At 40.4% G+C, this 18,602-nt stretch overlaps 1 protein-coding gene and 1 non-coding gene across 29 annotated transcripts in view; one reads left to right on the plus strand and one right to left on the minus strand.

Moving 5' to 3' along the window:
* Nucleotides 1-18,602, plus strand: part of KMT2C (lysine methyltransferase 2C) — a 298,083-nt gene that overhangs the window by 93,869 nt on the left and 185,612 nt on the right. For 24 of the 28 annotated variants that reach the window (XR_003679677.2, XM_028489535.2, XM_028489534.2 and 21 more), the window contains one exon: nucleotides 16,552-16,693. Coding sequence is in view for 27 of the 28 variants with exons in the window: in XM_028489535.2 (XP_028345336.1) it covers nucleotides 16,552-16,693 (142 nt within the window). In the remaining variant the exon portion in view is untranslated. The remainder of the gene's footprint in view (nucleotides 1-16,551; nucleotides 16,694-18,602) is intronic. The other 4 variants (XM_028489536.2, XM_028489556.2, XM_028489540.2 and 1 more) reach the window with 1 other exon arrangement.
* On the minus strand, nucleotides 14,350-14,460 carry LOC112067225 (U6 spliceosomal RNA). The gene has a single exon (XR_002893166.1). It is a non-coding gene; the product is annotated as a U6 spliceosomal RNA (small nuclear RNA).

The following is an 18,602-nucleotide window of genomic DNA, read 5'->3' on the forward strand; positions in this document are numbered from 1 at the left end:
TTTGTTAATATGGTGTATCACATTGATTGATTTGTGTATATTGAAGAATCCTTGCATCCCTGTGATAAATCCCACTTGATCATTGTGTATGATCCTTTTAATGTGTTGTTGGATTCTGTTTGCTAGTATTTTGTTGAGGATTTTTGCATCTATATTCATCAGTGATATTGGTCTGTAATTTTCTTTTTTTGTAGTATCTTTGTCTGGTTTTGGTATCAGGGTGATGGTGGCCTCATAGAATGAGTTTGGGAGTGTTCCTTTCTCTGCAATTTTTTGGAAGAGTTTGAGAGGGATGGGTGTTAGGTCTTCTCTAAATGTTTGATAGAATTCACCTGTGAAGCCATCTGGTCCTGGTCTTTTGTTTGTTGGAAGATTCCCCCCCCCCCGTACGCGGGCCTCTCACTGCTGTGGCCTCTCCCATTGCGGGGCACAAGCTCCAGATGCGCAGGCTCAGCGGCCACGGCTCACGGGCCCAGCCACTCCGCGGCATGTGGGATCCTCCCGAACCAGGGCACGAACCCGTGTCCCCTGCATTGGCAGGTGGACTCTCAACCACTGCGCCACCAGGGAAGCCCCCTGTTGGAAGATTTTTAATCACAGTTTCAATTTCATTACTTGTGATAGGTCTGTTCATATTTTCTATTTCTTCCTGGTACAGTCTTGGAAGGTTGTACCTTTCTAAGAATTTGTCCATTTCTTCCAGGTTGTCCATTTTATTGGCATAGAGTTGCTTGTAGTAGTCTCTTAGGATGCTTTGTATTTCTGCAGTTTCTGTTGTAACTTCTTTGTCATTTCTAATTTTATTGATTTGAGTGCTCTCCCTCTTGTTCTTGATGAGTTTGGCTAATGGTTTATGAATTTTATCTTCTCAAAGAACCAGCTTTTAGTTTTATTGATCTTTGCTATTGTTTTCTTCGTTTCAATTTCATTTATTTCTGCTCTGATCTTTATGATTCTTTTCCTTCTACTAACTTTGGGTTTTGTTTGTTCTTTCTCTAGTTCCTTTAGGTGTAAGGTTAGATTGTTTATTTGAGATTTTTCTTGTTTCTTGAGGTAGGCTTGTATTGCTGTAAACTTCCCTCTTAGAACTGCTTTTGCTGCATCCCATAGGTTTTAGATCATCATGTTTTCATTGTCATTTGTTTCTAGGTATTTTTCAATCTGGAGAATGTTCCGTGCGCACTTGAGAAGAAAGTGTACTGCTGTTTTTGGATGGAATGTCCTATAAATATCAATTAAATCTATCTGGTCTATTGTATCATTTAAAGGTTCTGTTTCCTTAGTAATTTTCTGTTTGGATGATCTGTCCATTGGTGTAAGTGAGGTGTTAAAGTCCCCCACTATTATTGTGTTACTGTTGATTGCCTTTTTTATATCTGTTAACAGTTGCCTTATGTATTGAGGTGCTTCTATGTTGGGAGCATATATATTTATAATTGTTATAGCTTCTTCTTGGATTGATCCCTTGATCATTATGTAGTATCCTTTTTTCTTATAACCTTTTGTATTTTAAAGTCTCTTTGATCTGATATGACTATTGCTCTCCAGCTTTCTTTTGATTTCCATTTGCATGGAATATCTTTTTCCATACCCTCACTTTCAGTCGTATGTGTCCCTAGGTCTGAAGTGGGTTGCTTGTAGACAGCATATATATGGGTCTTGTTCTTGTATCCATTCAGCGAGCCAGTGTCTTTTGGTTGGAGCGTTTAATCCATTCACATTTAAGGTAATTATGGATATGTATGTTTCTGTTACCATTTTCATAATTGTTTTGGGTTTGTTTTAGTAGGTTCTTTTCTTCTTGTGTTTCCCACTTAGAAAAGTTCCTTTATCATTTGTTGTAGAGCTGGTTTGGTGGTGCTGAATTCTTTTGCTAGTCTGTAAAGCTTTTGATTTCTCCATCAAATCTGAATGAGATCCTTGCTGGGTAGAGTAATCTTGGTTGTAGGTTCTTCCCTTTCAGCACTTTAAATATGTCATGCCACCCCCTTCTGGCTTGTAGAATTTCTGCTGAGAAATCAGCTGTTAACCTTATGGGAGTTCCCTTGTATATTACTTGTTGTTTTTCCCTTGCTGCTTTCAGTAATTTTTCTTTGTCTTTAATTTTTGCCAGTTTGATTACTATGTGTCTTGGCTGTTTTCTCCTTGGGTTTATCCTGTATGGGACTCTGCGCTTCCTGGACTCGGGTGGCTATTTGCTTTCCCATGTTAGGGAAATTTTCAACTATAATCTCTTCAAATATTTTCTCAAGTCCTTTATTTCTCTCTTCTCCTTCTGGGACCCCTATAATGCGAATGTTGCTACGTTTAATGTTGTCCCAGAAGTCTCTTAGGCCGTCTTCAGTTCTTTTCATTCTTTTTTCTTTATTCTGTTCCGCAACAGTGAATTCCACCATTCTGTCTTGCAGGTCACTTATCCGTTCTTCTGCCTCAGTTATTCTCCTATTGATTCCTTCTAGTGTATTTTTCATTTCAGTATCATCTTCACTATCATTATTGCGAATTCTTTTTCTGGAAGGTTGCCTATCTCCACTTCATTTAGTTGTTTTTCTGGGATTTTATCTTGTTCCTTCATCTGGTACATAGCCCTCTGCCTTTTCATCTTGTCTGTCTTTCTCTGAATCTGGTTTTTGTTCCACAGGCTGCAGGATTCATTTCTATGCATTTTAATATGTGCTAGGTTATGTAAATTTTGGGGGACACTTGAATAGAATGTATAGTCTGTTTTGTTTCCTTGGGTAGTGTATGAAACTTGATACCCATTTATTAGAGTCTACCAGCCAGGATATTGTTATTAAAAGTAAAATAAGTCGGGGCTTCTCTGGTGGCACAGTGGTTAAGAATCCACCTGCTAGTGCAGGGGACACGGTTTCAAGCCCTTGTCTGGGAGGATCCCACATGCCGCGGAGCAACTAAACCCGTGCGCCGCAACTACTGAGCCTGCGCTCTAGAGCCTGCAAGCCACAACTACTGCAGCCCTTGCGCCTAGAGCCCCTGCTGTGCAACAAAGGAAGCCACTGCAGTGAGAAGCCCGCACACCACAACAAAGTGTAGCCCACACTCGCTGCAACTAGAGAAGGCCTTCGCACAGCAACAAAGACCCAACACAGCCAAAAAATAATGTAAAATAACTGGAATTCGAAGAAAGAATGAAATCTATGGGTCATGTACTGTCATGTTCAGAGATCAAATGGGTTTGAGTTGGCTTAAGTCAGGCTCACTGTTGGCACAAAATTCCGGCTTCATTGCATCTCTCTGCCTTTTTTTAAGTCAGCTTCATCCTGTGGCTGTGGCTCCCATTGATGGAAGATGGTTGCCTGCAGACTTGGGTACTACATGATTTCTTGTCCATATCCCTGGAAAGGGAGCATGACTCTGTATCAGCTAAACAGAATTCTCGGACCAGTTTTTATCATATGTCTATTGCTGACCCAGTCTGTTTCAAAAGTAAACCAATTTCTGGTATCCAAGTACAGTAGTCAGAGTTCTCACCTAGAGTTAGGAATAGGAGCAGCATGATGGCTTCAGTGGCGGAGAGGCATGAAATGGGTGCCAAGGGGGTACTGTGTAGGTCATGGATATAGATTCTGTTTGGAGGTCCTCCACTTGCTTCTTAACATTTTATCTGCTTCCTTTGTTAAGGGCTGGGGCAGCTTATTTTTTCTTCTGCTTTGATTTAACTGCTTTGATCTGTGGAATCCATCCTTCGTTTCAAGAATGTTTTTTTGCCATAGAATCTTTGAATATTTTTTTCCATTCAGTCTATTTTCTTTGTTAAGTAGTAGTAATTATGCATATTTGTTGTATGTGTTATTCTTTTTCCTTGACTAATCTTTCATCATTTTCACTGTTTTAGATTCTTCTGTTTTCTCCAGTCCATCCACCACATTAGCAACATTGTCTTCAGAATTATTGTTGCTTCATGTGATCCTCTTGTTTTCAGTTCTGCAATTATTTTGATTTCTTCAATTTCTTTGCTCCAACTCACACTCAATGTAGTAGTGATTAGTGGTAGTTTAGGTTCTGGAGCCACACTGCCTGTGTTTGAATCCAAACTCCTCTGCTTATTGTGTTTTTGAGCAAAGTTCCTTGACCTCTTACCTTGCCTCCTCATCTGTAAAATGGAGATGATGATAGTAGCTGTGTTTTGGGGATACCCCTCCATGGGTGGGTCCCTTGCACCTGACACATCTTGCTGTGTATGCCAAGAATGGAAGGCCTTGACCACTCCTTATCTGGGCCTTTTCTCAGGGTTGTGTTTGCAGTGAGCAACCGTGAAGAATGAGGTCGTGTCTCCCTCTGGGACAAAGAGCAGGGTTGTTTAAAGCTTACTATAAAAGCAGTGGTTTCCCACACTCTTTGTTCCTTGTAATACAGTTCACTGCGAGTGCAGGAGTCCATTTGGGCCCATGGTTTTGCCCCCGTGACACTTGGGGGCCAGAAGGGAACTGACAGCAATGCTTCTGCTGCTTGCTGTGCAGTGAGTAATACAGTCCTTTTGTCTTTGATCCAGGAGTCTTGTGTCTTCTGCCAGCATCCATGAAACAGTAACAGACTAACTTATTAGCTTGTGTAAAGTCCTAGGCCCGGCAGCCGTCTTCATAAGGTTTTTGTGAAGTTTAAATGAGTTAATGCGTTTAACTACCTTCAACATTGCCTAGGACATAGCAAGCGCTTACTAAATGTTAGCCATGAAGATGTTTCTTTAAATATGCTCATATTATTTACATTGGATTTTTAGGCCTAAATAAAGATAAGGCTCAGAAGAAGATTAAGATTGCTATAAATATCTGTTATTATATGGTGAAGATGTATATTGTAATTTGTTGGGTTTATTTAGTTTCTTTTATTGTGAAAAATGAGTATCCATTAAAAACACATTTTTTAAAAGTCATATAGAAAAACTAGAGGAAATTTTTTTTATTTTTAGACGTTGGGGGTAGGAGTTAATTAATTTATTTTTGCTGTGTTGGGTCTTTGTTTCTGTGTGAGGGCTTTGTCTAGTTGTGGCAAGCGGGGGCCACTCTTCATCGCAGTGTGTGGGCCTCTCACTATCGCGGCCTCGTTGCGGAGCACAGGCTCCAGACGTGCAGACTCAGTAGTTGTGGCTCACGGGCCTAGTTGCTCTGCGGCATGTGGGATCTTCCCAGACCAGGGCTCGAACCCCTGTCCCCTGCATTAGCAGGCAGATTCTCAACCACTGCTCCACCAGGGAAGCCCCTAAAGGAAATATTTTTTTTTTTTTTTTTGTGGTATGCGGGCCTCCCTCTGTTGTGGCCTCTCCCGTTGCGGAGCACAGGCTCCGGACGCGCAGGCTCAGCGGCCATGGCTCACGGGCCCAGCCGCGCAGCCGCTCCGCGGCATGTGGGATCTTCCCAGACTGGGGCGCGAACCCGGTTCCCCTGCATCGGCAGGCAGATGCGCAACCACTGCGCCACCAGGGAAGCCCCAGGAAATATTTTTAACTAAATAAAATATCCAGAGAGCAGTTGAATTTTGACAATTACTATCCTAATTAATGTCACTGTGGTTTTGAGGTCTTGATAAGTATCGGAGTCGTTTTCTTAATTTTTTTGTGCTTACATTAAAAAATCATATTAAAAGTTTAATAGTAATGTATATTTGTGAAAATTTATGAAATTATGGGTAAGTATAAATAGAATAAGTTAGCTGTAAAAATGTTAGCTTCTAGGGAACTACTGTTTGACATTTTTGTGTATTTATTTATAGTTGCTTACATTTTAAAGTCTTGACATGCCCTCTGAAAGTGGTGACTGTCTTGATATTAATGAGTGTCAAGTAGTTTAATGAATAAAGATAGAATAAGTAAAATATTTGCTATTTATCATGTGCTGATTCTTTAGCTTTACAACACATTTTGGATGTAGTGGATACATTAGATTCAGTGAGCCACACACCACTGGAAAACGTAACTGTCGGGATGCAGACTTTTTTGAGCACCACTGTTCAAAAGAAGGAAAGGACATGATTACATAATTTCTTAGGTATGCTTTCTTTTGTAGTCTTAGTGTACTATAAAGGAAGCAAGGAAAGTATTGCCAATTCTGGGGAGGTAAAGGAAGTTAGGAGAGAGACAAATAATTTTTATTCTACTTAGTAGTTGACTAAATCAGAAGCACGCGTATGGTTTGGATAACTAGTAGAAAAATGGATGTTCGTGTTGAGTAACGTAATTACCAAATATTAGCGCATTTAAAAATTTATATTTTTCTGTGCTTTTTCTAATTTATGTGTTTGTGTGTAATAAGATTTATCTGCTTGCTTTGTATTACACAATGTTTAATTAATCAATTAAACAATTACTGAACATCATCCAGGTTTTGGGATAGGCTGTGGCTTGTAAAACAGATAAAGTAGCTGCTTTCATAGAGTATATAGTCTAGTGGGCTGCTGTCTACTGGTACACTTTTTTGTGTCACTGACCCCTATGGCAGACTCTTTTTCAAATAATGTTTTAAAACTAATACAATAAAATTGCAAAGATAGTTATATTGAAATATTACCAAAATAGAAAAAAGCCAAATTTGTAATTTCATAATGTGTTCTTTATTTACTCTTAAATCATAAAATCTAATTTATAATTACGGTAATTTTGAAGTAGAGATGAGGGTAAGTGATATTTTGGGGATATCTGCAAGCATTGAAGTGATAAATTTTCTGCTTTCTATTGGTGACAGAGACATGAGTATGGCTATACAACTCTGCTTGTGCGTATATATTCATGATGAAATGGGGTTTTTTTTAGAATTTTAAATCTCAGAGGTCAGTAAAAATAAAGATGTAATTTCTCCCTCCAGCATGCTAGAACCCCTGATTAAGTAACAGTCTAAAAATTAAAAGATAGGATGCTTTGCTTTTATTTATTTATTTATTTTTAATTGAAGTATAGTTGATTTACAGTGTTGTGTTAGTTTCTGGTGTACAGCAATGTGATTCAGATATATATATAGATATATATATATATCTATATATATATATCTTTTTCATATCCTTTTCCTTTATGGTTTATTACAGGATATTGAATATAGTTCCCTGTGCTATACAATAGAACCTTGTTGTTTATCCATCCTATGTATAATAGTTTGCATCTGCTAATCCCAAACTCCCAATCTATCTGGCCCCCCCCGCTGAACCATAAGTCTGTTCTCTATGTCTGTGAATCTGTTTCAGTTTCATAGATAAGTTCATTTGTGTCATATTTTAGATTCCACATATAAGTGATATCATGTTATTTGTCTTTCTCTTTCTGACTTACTTCGCTTAATATGATAATCTCCAGGTATATCTGTGTAGCTGTAAATGACATTATTTTATTCTTCTTTATGGCCGAGTAATATTCCATTGTATGTATGCACCACATCTTCTTTATCCATTCATTATTTAGTTTGTTTCCCTGTCTTGGCTGTTGTAAATAGTGCTGCTGTGAACATAGGGGTGCATGTCTTTTCAAATTATAGTTTTGTCCGGATATATGCCTAGGAGTGGGATTGCTAGATCATATGGTAACTCAAGTTTTTTGAGGAACCTCCTTACTATTTCCATAGTGACTGCACCAATTTACATTCCTACCAACAATGTAGGAGGGTTCCCTTTTCTCCACATCCTCATCAACATTTGTTATTTGTAGACTTTTTGATGATGGCCATTCTGACTGCTGTGAGGTGGTACGTCATTGTAGTTTTGATTTGCATTTCTCTAATAACTAGCGATGTTGAGTAAAAAGATAGGGTGCATTGAAGGAATGCACTGTGTATTGGTAAGGAGGCCATTAATGGACTCTAGAATATTTTTGACGTCTTATAGTCTATTACGCTGTTATGTGGGAGAGTTTGCTGAATATGTTTGTAGGATACATACAGCTCTTTCAAAGAATTATTTAACCTTTGGGGGGAAAATTTCATATTGACCAAGATCAAAATATTTTATTTCCATGAACTTTGCTGTGAAGTAAATGTTCTTACCACTTTATAATTATATTCAGTAGTGCTTAAGAAGTAAAGAGAAAAACTCTGTATTTTCAACTTTCATCTCATTCTTCATATTCAACAAATGATTCCTCAGTAACATGGTCCTAGTAAAATATTAACATTTGTGTTTAACATGAATTTATTCATAAAACTTATGAGCTATGATCAGATCAGATATCGTGCCAGGCAGTGTGTAGTAGTGGAAAGAGCACCCTTGGGCTTCGGAGTTACACAGTTCTGATTGTGTATCCCAGCTTTGCTTCCTGTTAGCTATGTGACCTCAAGCTTGTTTAGCTTTCAGACTTAGTTTCCTTATCTTTTTAAAAAAATAAATTTATCTATCTGTCTGTCTATCTATCTATCTATGTATCTATGGCTGTGTTGGGTCTTTGTTACTGCATGCCGGCTTTCTCTAGTTGCAGTGAGCGGAGCTACTCTTGGTTGTGGTGCATGGTCTTCTCATTGCGGTGGCTTCTCTTGTTGCGGAGCACGGGCTCTAGGCTTGCAGGCTTCCATAGTTGTGGCACACGGGCTTAGTAGTTGTGGCCCACGGGCTCTAGAGCGCAGGCTCAGTAGTTGTGGCACTCGGGCTTAGTTGCTCCACGGTATGTGGGATCTTCCTGGACCTGGGATTGAACTTGTGTCCCCCTGCATTGGCAGGCAGATTCTTAACCACTGCACCACCAGGGAAGTCCAGATATTCCTCTGTTTTTTTTTTTCTTTGTTGATCTTTACAACTTATTGGTTTTTTAAACTTTTTTAAAAAACATCTTTATTGGAGTAAAATTGCTTTACAATGTTGTGTTAGTTTCTGCTGTATAACAAAGTGAATCAGCTATACATATAGATATATCCCCATATCCCCTCCCTCTTGTGAATCTATCCCACCCCTCTAGGTGGTCACAAAGCACCGAGTTGATCTCCCTGTGCTATGCGGCTGCTTCCCACTAGCTATCTGTTTTACATTTAGTAGTGTAGATATGTCAGTGCCACTCTCTCACTTCATCCCAGCTTACCCTTCCCCCTCCCTGTGTCCTCAAGTCCATTCTCTACGTCTGCGTCTTTATTGCTGTCCTGCCCCTAGGTTCTTTTTTTTTTTTTAATTTATTTATTTATTTTTGGCTGTGTTGGGTCTTCATTTCTGTGTGAGGGCTCTCTCCAGTTGCGGCGAGCAAGGGGGCCACTCTTCATTGCAGTGTGCGGGCCTCTCACTGTCGCAGCCTCTCCCATTGCGGAGCACAGGCTCACGTCGCGCAGGCTCAGTAGTTGTGGCTCATGGGCTTAGCCGCTCCACGGCATGTGGGATCCTCCGAGACCAGGGCTCAAACCCATGTCCCCTGCATTGGCAGGCAGATTCTTAATCACTGCGCCAGCAGGGAAGCTCCCCCCGCCCCAGGTTCTTGAGAACCAATTTAATTCCATATGTATGTGTCAGCATATGGTATTTGTTTTTCTCTTTCCAACTTACTTCACTCTGTATGACAGACTCTAGGTCCATCCACCTCACTACGAATAACTCAATTTCGTTTCTTTTTATGGCTGAGTAATATTCCATTGTATATATGTGCCACATATTCTTTATCCATTTGGAGTATAATTGCTTTACAATGTTGTGTTAGTTTCAGATATTACTCTTTTTTAAAAGAGAAGAATTAAGTGAGAGAACTATTAGGCACACTTACACTTGTCCTTTTAGTTTCAGCTGGGCTTCTGATACTTTTCTGAAGCCTTTCTAAGTGATATTTTCCACCTCTTCCCTTAACTCCCATGATACCTTGTACCTCCATCATGACAGTGATTGTGTCCTATTGCCATCATTTGCTATTTCCTGAATAGATCCATTAAACATAGGGATCCTGACTCTTTTTTTTTTTCCCCATTAAAGAGTTGCTTTATCATATGTACCCTGATAAACACAATAAAATAGACTCTATTTTTGTACTACCATTGGACTAGAATGTATGGTACATAGTAGTTACCCAAAATTTTGTTTGGTAAAAAAAGTCATTCTAAAGCAATGATTTAGTAAATCCCTAGCAAAGAGCCAGGAGGTGCTAAATAAATGTTCTCTTTATTCCTGTTACTTCCCACAATACAGTTTAATAATGTGTGATCTGGTGGGTGATAGCCAACTAGGTGGAAAGTAAATACATAGTTATAGTATGTGAATGTAGGTAATCAGAGTAGCAGCTACATACCTACACTTACTGTATACTTAGGGCATTAGGCTAAGTGCCCAGTGTATTATCTTTTTTCATCCTTAGAGATGGTTTTATAGTAGCTGGCATTAGGTATCTTTTAAATGATTAGCAAACTGAAATTGAGATGAGGTTAATTAAGCAAGTTGTGAAGGTCACATTGTTAGCAAATGACTGAGATATGATGCAAATTGTGGACCATTTGACTCCAAGCCTTTGATTTTAACTAAAGCAGCAAAACAGCCTTTGCTATTAATTTTAAACTTTTTTGTGTCATAGAACCAACTCTTTAGGATTAATCCTAAGTAAGTAAGAGTCATGGGAGGTGGAATGGCAGTGTGTAAGGGCACGGTCAGAGCTAATTTACAGCTGTGTCCCGTTTACCTGTGTATCTACAAAGGTTTGCCTAGAGTGCACATGCTATCCAAGTTCTCTTAGGTTCTTTAGTGTTGTTACCACCCACATGTGACACCTGGTGGTTTGAGTTTACACACAAGTAGGTGCTTCAAATAAAACCACCCCACTCTGGTCATCCCCAGGATTGGAGAGGACTCCATCTTTCTGGTTTTAGAGCATTTTGTGACCAACTGGTTTTGTCGGTATTTTAGGTCAGGTTCAAAGTAAGGAGAAAGACACACTGGAGATTTTGTATCAAAGAAAAGTATAACCCTTAAATTTTTAATTAAAAAAAATTTTTTTTATTTTTGGCTGTGCTTCACGTCTTGTGGGATCTTAGTTCCCTGACCAGGGATTGAACCTGGGTCCTCAGCAGTGAAAGCTCGGAGTCCTAACCACTGGACCGCCAGGGAATTCTCAACACTTAAATTTTTTAAATGATTAAAAAAAAAAGTATGTGCTTGCTCTTATTTGCACATTTCTGGACTGTAGGCATTTGAACAAATAGAATCCCATGAAAGGCAAAAACTGCAAAGTGGCACAGGTTGAAAGGCCAGCTTTCTGGCATTAGGCACAAGTACAGGATGGTGTTTGAGGCATTTTTATTAGTTGACTGCAGATAGCCATGTACTCACATCGGAACTGTTACCTCAGTTGTCTCTGGGTTCACAGTCATTTCATCCAGAGCATCTCTGGATGACATCTCTTGTTGGATATTTGGGTTTCATTTCAGCCAGAGTAGTCTGTTTCACATTCTGCTGCCAAACTCTGACAGTCTTTCGAAGACTTGGGCTAGGAGAAGAGAGGGACGTAAACACTAGTTTGATTGTCCTGCCTTGACTTTGACAGATAGTAAGACCTAACTTTTCTACTAAATGAAGAGTGACAGCCAAAAAAAATGGGTTGTATTATTACGTGTAATTTCACACATTTAGGGATACCTTTTTCTATTTCTGTTTTGTGGCTGGAACTGTTCCCTAGGAAGCAGTTATAGGACTTTTCCTTATTCCTTAAAAAACAACAAAATCCATACCAAAAATAAGACCAAAACCCACCAATCCTTATTGGATCTTTGGCAGATCCAGGTTAGAATCATGGGCAGAGCCAGTAGGAAAAATAGCTAGAGGAAAATATTCCTTTTTTTTTTTTTTTTAAGAAAAGAGAACTCTTTTAAAGCCTGCTTTACTACTGTCCTCCTTGTGGATCAGGCCTGTTCCTGGTCCCATTTCTTAAAAAAGAAAAAAAATCCCTGTGTCTGAATCTTTTTTTTTCCCCTCTGAAATTTCAAAAGTTGTGTACCTGAAGACTACCAGCCTACCAATAACATTCATATTTAACCTTACCATCTCTTTCCAGGTCCAATTTGAGAGAGAGAGACAGGCAGGCAGATTGTCCTCTTACTTACTTCCCCTTAGTTATAAACAATAAAGAAAACCCCAAAATGTTTAAAGTGTTATGTATTTTATTTTTCAGGGGGAGAAGAACAACAGAATACTTGAGATTGTGCCTCAAATTGCTAGAAGAAAAGTGCCAACTAGAGGCCATAGTGGTGGTTAGCAATATATTAAGAGAGAACGGACAGGCCATACTTATTGGAGGGACCCTGATTTTGGGGGAGCGGGGGGGATGCAGGCTAAATGGCGCTGGTTGTTAGGAGAAACGTGTTCCCAGGGATGTAGTGACATGACCCTCGTCCATCTGGCTCATTTTAAGCTTCTGAGACCCTCTTTTTTTTTTTTTTTTTTTTTTTGCGGTACGCGGGCCTCTCACTGCTGCGGCCCCTCCCGTCGCGGAGCACAGGCTCCGGACGCGCAGGCTCAGCGGCCATGGCTCACGGGCCCAGCCGCTCCGCGGCACGTGGGATCCTCCCGGACCGGGGCACGAACCCGTGTCCCCTGCATCGGCAGGCGGACTCTCAACCACTGCGCCACCAGGGAAGCCCTGAGACCCTCTTCTTATTCCTCTTTTATGGTTCTCCTTTCTTCTCTTGACTCTTACTCTTTCTTGTTACCTAGTAGTAGAAATGGTACAAAAAGGGCATACCCCACATGTACTCTGGACATCTCTGGGTAGAAATGAAATGCTTCTTTAAAGGTGTTTTTATATATGGTCATTTTATAGTACTTTGAATATTATAGGCAGAGAGAATTTCTCAAGCAGTACCGTATTCCTTTCTGTCTTTGGTTGTAAAAGTGCTAGAGGGCAGGCAACGCAGAATAATTTCTGGCTGTCTCCAGATGCTTTCCCTAGAGCTGTGGAGGCAGTTGGTCTGCTTTTCAAGTTATTGCAGGTCACAGCACTACCATATATTTTGATACAGCATAAACGGTGTCAGTTGATTTCCAAACACGACTATCACTGTTCCCTCACCTGCTCACCAGCCCACCTATTTCAAGTTTTTGTTATGGCAGAGTGCTCCACACCTGATGCCAGTTTTTGTGTTAGAGCATGGGTTAAACTGATGTAACAGAGATGTCCAAATACAGCAGTGGTTTAAATAAAACATTCATTTTTCTTTCATGTAATACTTCTGAGAGTGAGCGGTCCAGGCTGATGGGGTGTCTTTGCTCCTTGTGGTTATTTATGGACCCAGGTCCCTTCCATCTTGTTTCTGTGCCCTCCTCAGAGTGCTGTTCTCATCAGCATTGCAGCTGGGTTGCTGACATACCCATGGTCCAGTCCATAGGAAAGAGGGAACATAATTTAGTCTAGAACAAACCCCTTCCTTTAAGGTGATGTAGAAATTGCATGGTTACTTCTGGTCATATTCTGTTGGTGAGAACTTGCCATGCTTAGCTGCAAAAATGGGAAATAAAGTCTGTTGCTGAGTAGTTATGTGTCCTTCTAAGACTTGAACAACATAAAAGAAAGAGAGGGGGCTTCCCCGGTGGCGCAGTGGTTGCGCGTCCGCCTGCCGATGCAGGGGACACGGGTTCGCGCCCCGGTCCGGGAGGATCCCACGTGCTGCGGAGCGGCTGGGCCCGTGAGCCATGGCCGCTGAGCCTGCGCGTCCGGAGCCTGTGCTCCGCATCGGGAGAGGCCACAACAGTGAGAGGCCCGCGTAAAGCAAAAAAAAAAAAAAAAAGAGAGAAAGAGAGGGACTTCCCTGGCAGTCCAGTGGTTAAGACTTCACCTTCCAGTGCAGGGGGTGTGGGTTTGATCCCTGGTTGGGGAGCTAACCACCTGCCCACATGCCTCATGGCCAAAAGACCAAAACATAAAACAGAAGTAGTATCATAACAAATTCAATAAAGACTTTAAAAAATTGTCCACATCCAAAAAAAATCATAAAAAAAAATAAGAGAGGGTGGATTTTTGTCCATTGTCCATTTTTCTACAGGGTTATATGCCTTATTCATCTTTGGAGTTCTTTACATATTCTGGATTTGAATACCTTTTGGGGGATACAAATTCAATGTATTTTCTTTCAGTCTGTGATGTACTTTTAAATTTTATTCATGGGGTCCTTTGTCATATAGAAATTTAATATTTTCATATAATAAAGTTTGCAGATCTTTTTATAATCCTTGTTTGATACAAATGTATTTTGTATTTGTAGATTTGATTCTATACCAATTTTGTGGCTGGGGGTAGGCAGGACAGACACCATGATTAATAGGCCCCACAAGCACTTAATTTATGGTCAACTTTTCTACTTCAGTTTTAAAAAGAAACATTTATTTTATTTTTTTTAACATCTTTATTGGAGTATAATTGCTTTACAATGGTGTGTTAGTTTCTGCTTTATAACAGTGAGTCAGTTATACATATACATATATCCCCATATCTCTTCCCTCTTGCATCATCCTTGCATAGGGGCCATGCTAATCTTCTCTGTATCGTTCCAATTTTAGTATATGTGCTGCCAAAGCGAGCACAAAAGAAACATTTTAAATAGGAAAACCAAAACCATATGTTTGATGCCTCATTGCAGCATTAATTTTATGATTTGACAGGATTTACAATTGTTTATAATTATTTCTAACTAAAAAATTAATAGTTGTCAAAATTATTCATTTGTCAGAATAGTTCCCTAAAATTCATTTTGAATCTAGAAGACTTTGACAGGGAAGTCATGCTGATCTGAGAGGTAAGAAATCAGATTTGCTGTGGAAGTGAGTGTTCAGGCTGCTAGATGTGCCTCGTATGCAGTTGAAGTATGGTTTGGAGCTCAGGACAGGAGGTAGGGTTAGGGATGTTGATTTAAAAATCAGTAAGTCAGGGACTTCCCTGGTGGTGCCGTGGTTAAGAATCCTCCTCGCAATGCAGGGGACACGGGTTTGATCCCTGGTCAGGGAACTAGATCCCACACGCATGCCTCAGCTAAGAGTTCACATGCTGCAACTAAGGAACCTGCCTGCCGCAACTAAGACCTGGCACAACCAAAAATAAATAAATTTTAAAAAAAATTAGTAAGTTGGGCTTCCCTGGTGGCACAGCGGTTAAGAATCTGCCTGCCAATGCAGGGGACACTGGCTCGAGCCCTGGTCCAGGAAGATCCCACATGTCATGGAGCAGCTAAGCCCGCGAGCCACAACTACTGAGCTCGTGTGCCACAACTGCTGAAGCCCGTGTGCCTGGAGCCCGTGCTCCACAACAAGAGAAGCCACCGTGATGAGAAGCCCCCGCACCACAACTAGAGAAAGCCTGCGTGCAGCAACGAAGACCCAACACAGCCAAAAATAAATAAATTTATTAAAAAAAACACACACAAAAGATGAGCACGTAAAGGACATGTGGAGAGCTGTACTCACATTTAGAGGTCTCAAATCAGCTGAAGAGACAGATATTAGACCGTTTAATCTTTGTTAACAACCTCATGAAGTATAGGTAGTTTTCTAATTTTACAGGGAGTAAATTGAAGCTGAGAGAGATGACTTCTACATAAAGTTGCCTAGTTTGTAGTTGGTGGAACCTGTCCTCATGACTCCAAAGCCCATAGTAATCCATGATATCTCCCTGTGTTTAAGAGGTGAAAAGCATTTCACTAAGGAGGGAGTGAGTACTCCTTGGTGCCAGATGAATTTCTGGAGTGTTTGAAGGCTTGTGAGTAGCCTGGGATTATTTATTAGTTCTTTTGCCACCAGTGGAGGTGGAGAGAACAGTGCTGTGGTTGGAGGATGGATACCTTGTAGGAAGGGTCTGAGGTGGAGGGCAGCCACTCCAGAGTCCCATTGCATGAAATTTGGTGGTGAAAGGAAGAAAAGACAGGAGGAGCTTAAACTACTATAAGCTTTTCTAGTTGGTTGGTTGGTTTGGGGGTAGTGGTGCAGAAAAGTATGTGTAAATTTCCAGTTAGAAAAGAAAGATGGAGCCAGGAGCGTGGGATTGCATCAGGAGCACTAGTGCAGGGATCGTGCCTGTTAACGTCTGACAATACAGTGTGAGAGACAGGGCGGTGGATATGTCGTTTCATTTAAAGAGAGGAATGATATTAGGGGTAATGGTGTTTGGAAACCCTCTCAACAGCTAGGTTGCCTCCTAAGAAAGTATGTGTGAGTTGTTCGGGGTTGGAGTCTTAAGGATAATTGAAAAAGGCACTGGAGTCAAGGTGTGTTCTTTTCAGTCATTTAGCTTTTAGAATGGCTGATAGAGGCCGTGATGCTTGTTTTAAATTAATGATAATTTCAATTTATAAATTACCAAGAAACTTTCATGAGTCACATTTGTTCTGTAGAGGAACTGCTATAATCCTGAAAATAAGGTTCTTAACAGTTATTATTAAGATTTGAGTCATTTGTAATTTGGAAAAGTATGCCCTGTTTTACATTATTTTGATTATCATTTTATAATAGAGAATAAATATAAACAGTACCATTAATTATATATATAAGTTTTTCCTATGTTAGTTAAGTGTTGTCATTTGTTGCTTCATTATTTTTCCTTTACGATGTATGCTTTATAGATAAATTCACTGAAGATTGGTATAATGCAGAATGACTTTTTGTATTCTCTTGTTTACTATTAAGCAGAAATCAAAGAACAATCAGCAGAAGAGGATGCTGAAGCAGAAGTGGACAGCAGCAAGCAGCCAGTCCCAGACTTTCAGCGTTCTGTGTCTGAGGAATCTGCAACCTCCCTGGTCTCTGTTGGTATAGAAGCCAAAATCAGGTTAGAGAATGAATGCAGCTGGATTGAGATGAGTGACGGGAAAAAGAGCAGCGAGTTGACTGTAGAGGGAATTCAGAGAGTGCAGGCTTAGGACAGAAAGCTGGGTGGACTTTTAGAGCTGATAGCTCTGCACGTAGCTGGAGTGAAGCAGGTCTGTGGGCTTAGGTGGCTGTAGAACAGAGCAGTGGTCTACTGTGTTACTCTGCTCTCCTCAGACCAGGACAGAATATTTCCAGTATGTGATTCCTAGAAGAAGAAAAAAGTCTAAACTTTTAGCATAAGAACTTATTTTTGATTTACTTGTAAACTTAAGTTTATACTCTCGTTCTTTACCCTCTCTTCATTCTTTAAAAAAAGGAATACAGGATGTTATAACTTCTCTGTGTATCATTCAGCTTAAGTCTTGTAATTTTTTAGATCTTAACTTGGAAGACATGAATAAAACTGAAACCATCCATCAGTTGAATATTCCCATCTTTTTGAAATGTTTCCTTTCTTTTGCTTTTGTCACATCTGCCTCCTCATTTCGTCTTCTGCTGGCTTCTGTGGAGACTCCCCACCTTTATCATGTTGGAGTCCTCAGGTTGAAGTCCTTGGCGTGTTTACTTTTATTATTCAGTCCAATAGCTAGGTCCTATCTGTGTGCTAATGAAACCCCACATTTGTATTTTGAGGGCTGACCTTTCTCTGAACTCTAGACTTTGCTCCCCATCTGTCTGCTTGATATCTCCATTTGGAAGTATACTAGACACTGCACCCATAACATGTCCCAAACCACTGTTGATTCTGACCCCAGGCCTGTCCCAAATCTTCTCCCCAGGATTTCTTCATTTCAATAAATAATACCAATATTCACCCAGTTGCTTAGGCCAAAACCTTTTGAGTTAATCCGTGATTTCTCTCTTTTCTCATACCTCCCATTCTAAATTTTGTAGCCCACCTTTAGAAGATATCCCAAACAAGTACTTACTCTCTTAACTTGCCTACCATCTTAGTCCAAGTCCTCTTATCCTTAGGAGGCTGTAGTTGCCTTTTAAGTGGTCTCTCCACTTCTTCTCTTTGCTTTCCCCAGTCCAGATTGTTCTTAGCACTGTTGCAAAAATGATCATTCTAAAATGTAAATCAAGTTTCTCCCAAACTCTCTTTTGGCTGTCTCATATTTAAATTAAATATATAAATTATATTAAAAATTTCAGGGACTTCCCTGGTGGTACAGTGGTTAAGACTCTGCGCTCCCAGTGCAGGGGGCCCAGGTTGGATCCCTGGTCTGGGAACTGGATCCCACATGCATGCTGCAACTAAGAGTTCACATGCCACAACTAAGGAGCTGGTGAGCTGCAACTAAGGAGCCTGCCTGCCACAACTAAGAAGCACACATTCTTCAATTACGGAGCCCGCCTGCCGCAACTAAGACTGGATGCAACCAAGAAAAAAACAACAACAAAAATTCAAATCCCTACTATGTTCTACATCTTCGGGAAGGTTTGAAAATTTTCAAAATAAAAGAGTAGGATGGGACTTCCCTGGTGGCGCAGTGGTTAAGAGTCCTCCTGCCAATGCAGGGGACACGGGTTTGAGCCCTGGTCTGGGAAGATCCCACATGCTGCAGAGCAACTAAGCCCGTGCACCACAACTACTGAGCCTGCGCTCTAGAGCCCGCAAGCCACAACTACTGAAGCCTGAGCGCCTAGAGCTCGTGCTCTGCAGCAAGAGAAGCCACTGCGGTGAGAAGTCCGCCCACCTCAACGAAGAGTAGTCCCTGCTCGCCGCAACTAGAGAAAGCCCACACACAGCAACGAAGACCCAACACAGCCAAAAATAAATAAATAAAATAAATAAATTTATTAAAAAAAAAAAAGAGTAGGATGAAAAATAAATAAAACATAGCCCCCACCACATTTACCCTCTA

The sequence above is a fragment of the Physeter macrocephalus genome, chromosome 5, assembly GCF_002837175.3.
Source record: "Physeter macrocephalus isolate SW-GA chromosome 5, ASM283717v5, whole genome shotgun sequence".
Taxonomy (NCBI): Eukaryota; Metazoa; Chordata; class Mammalia; order Artiodactyla; family Physeteridae; genus Physeter; species Physeter macrocephalus.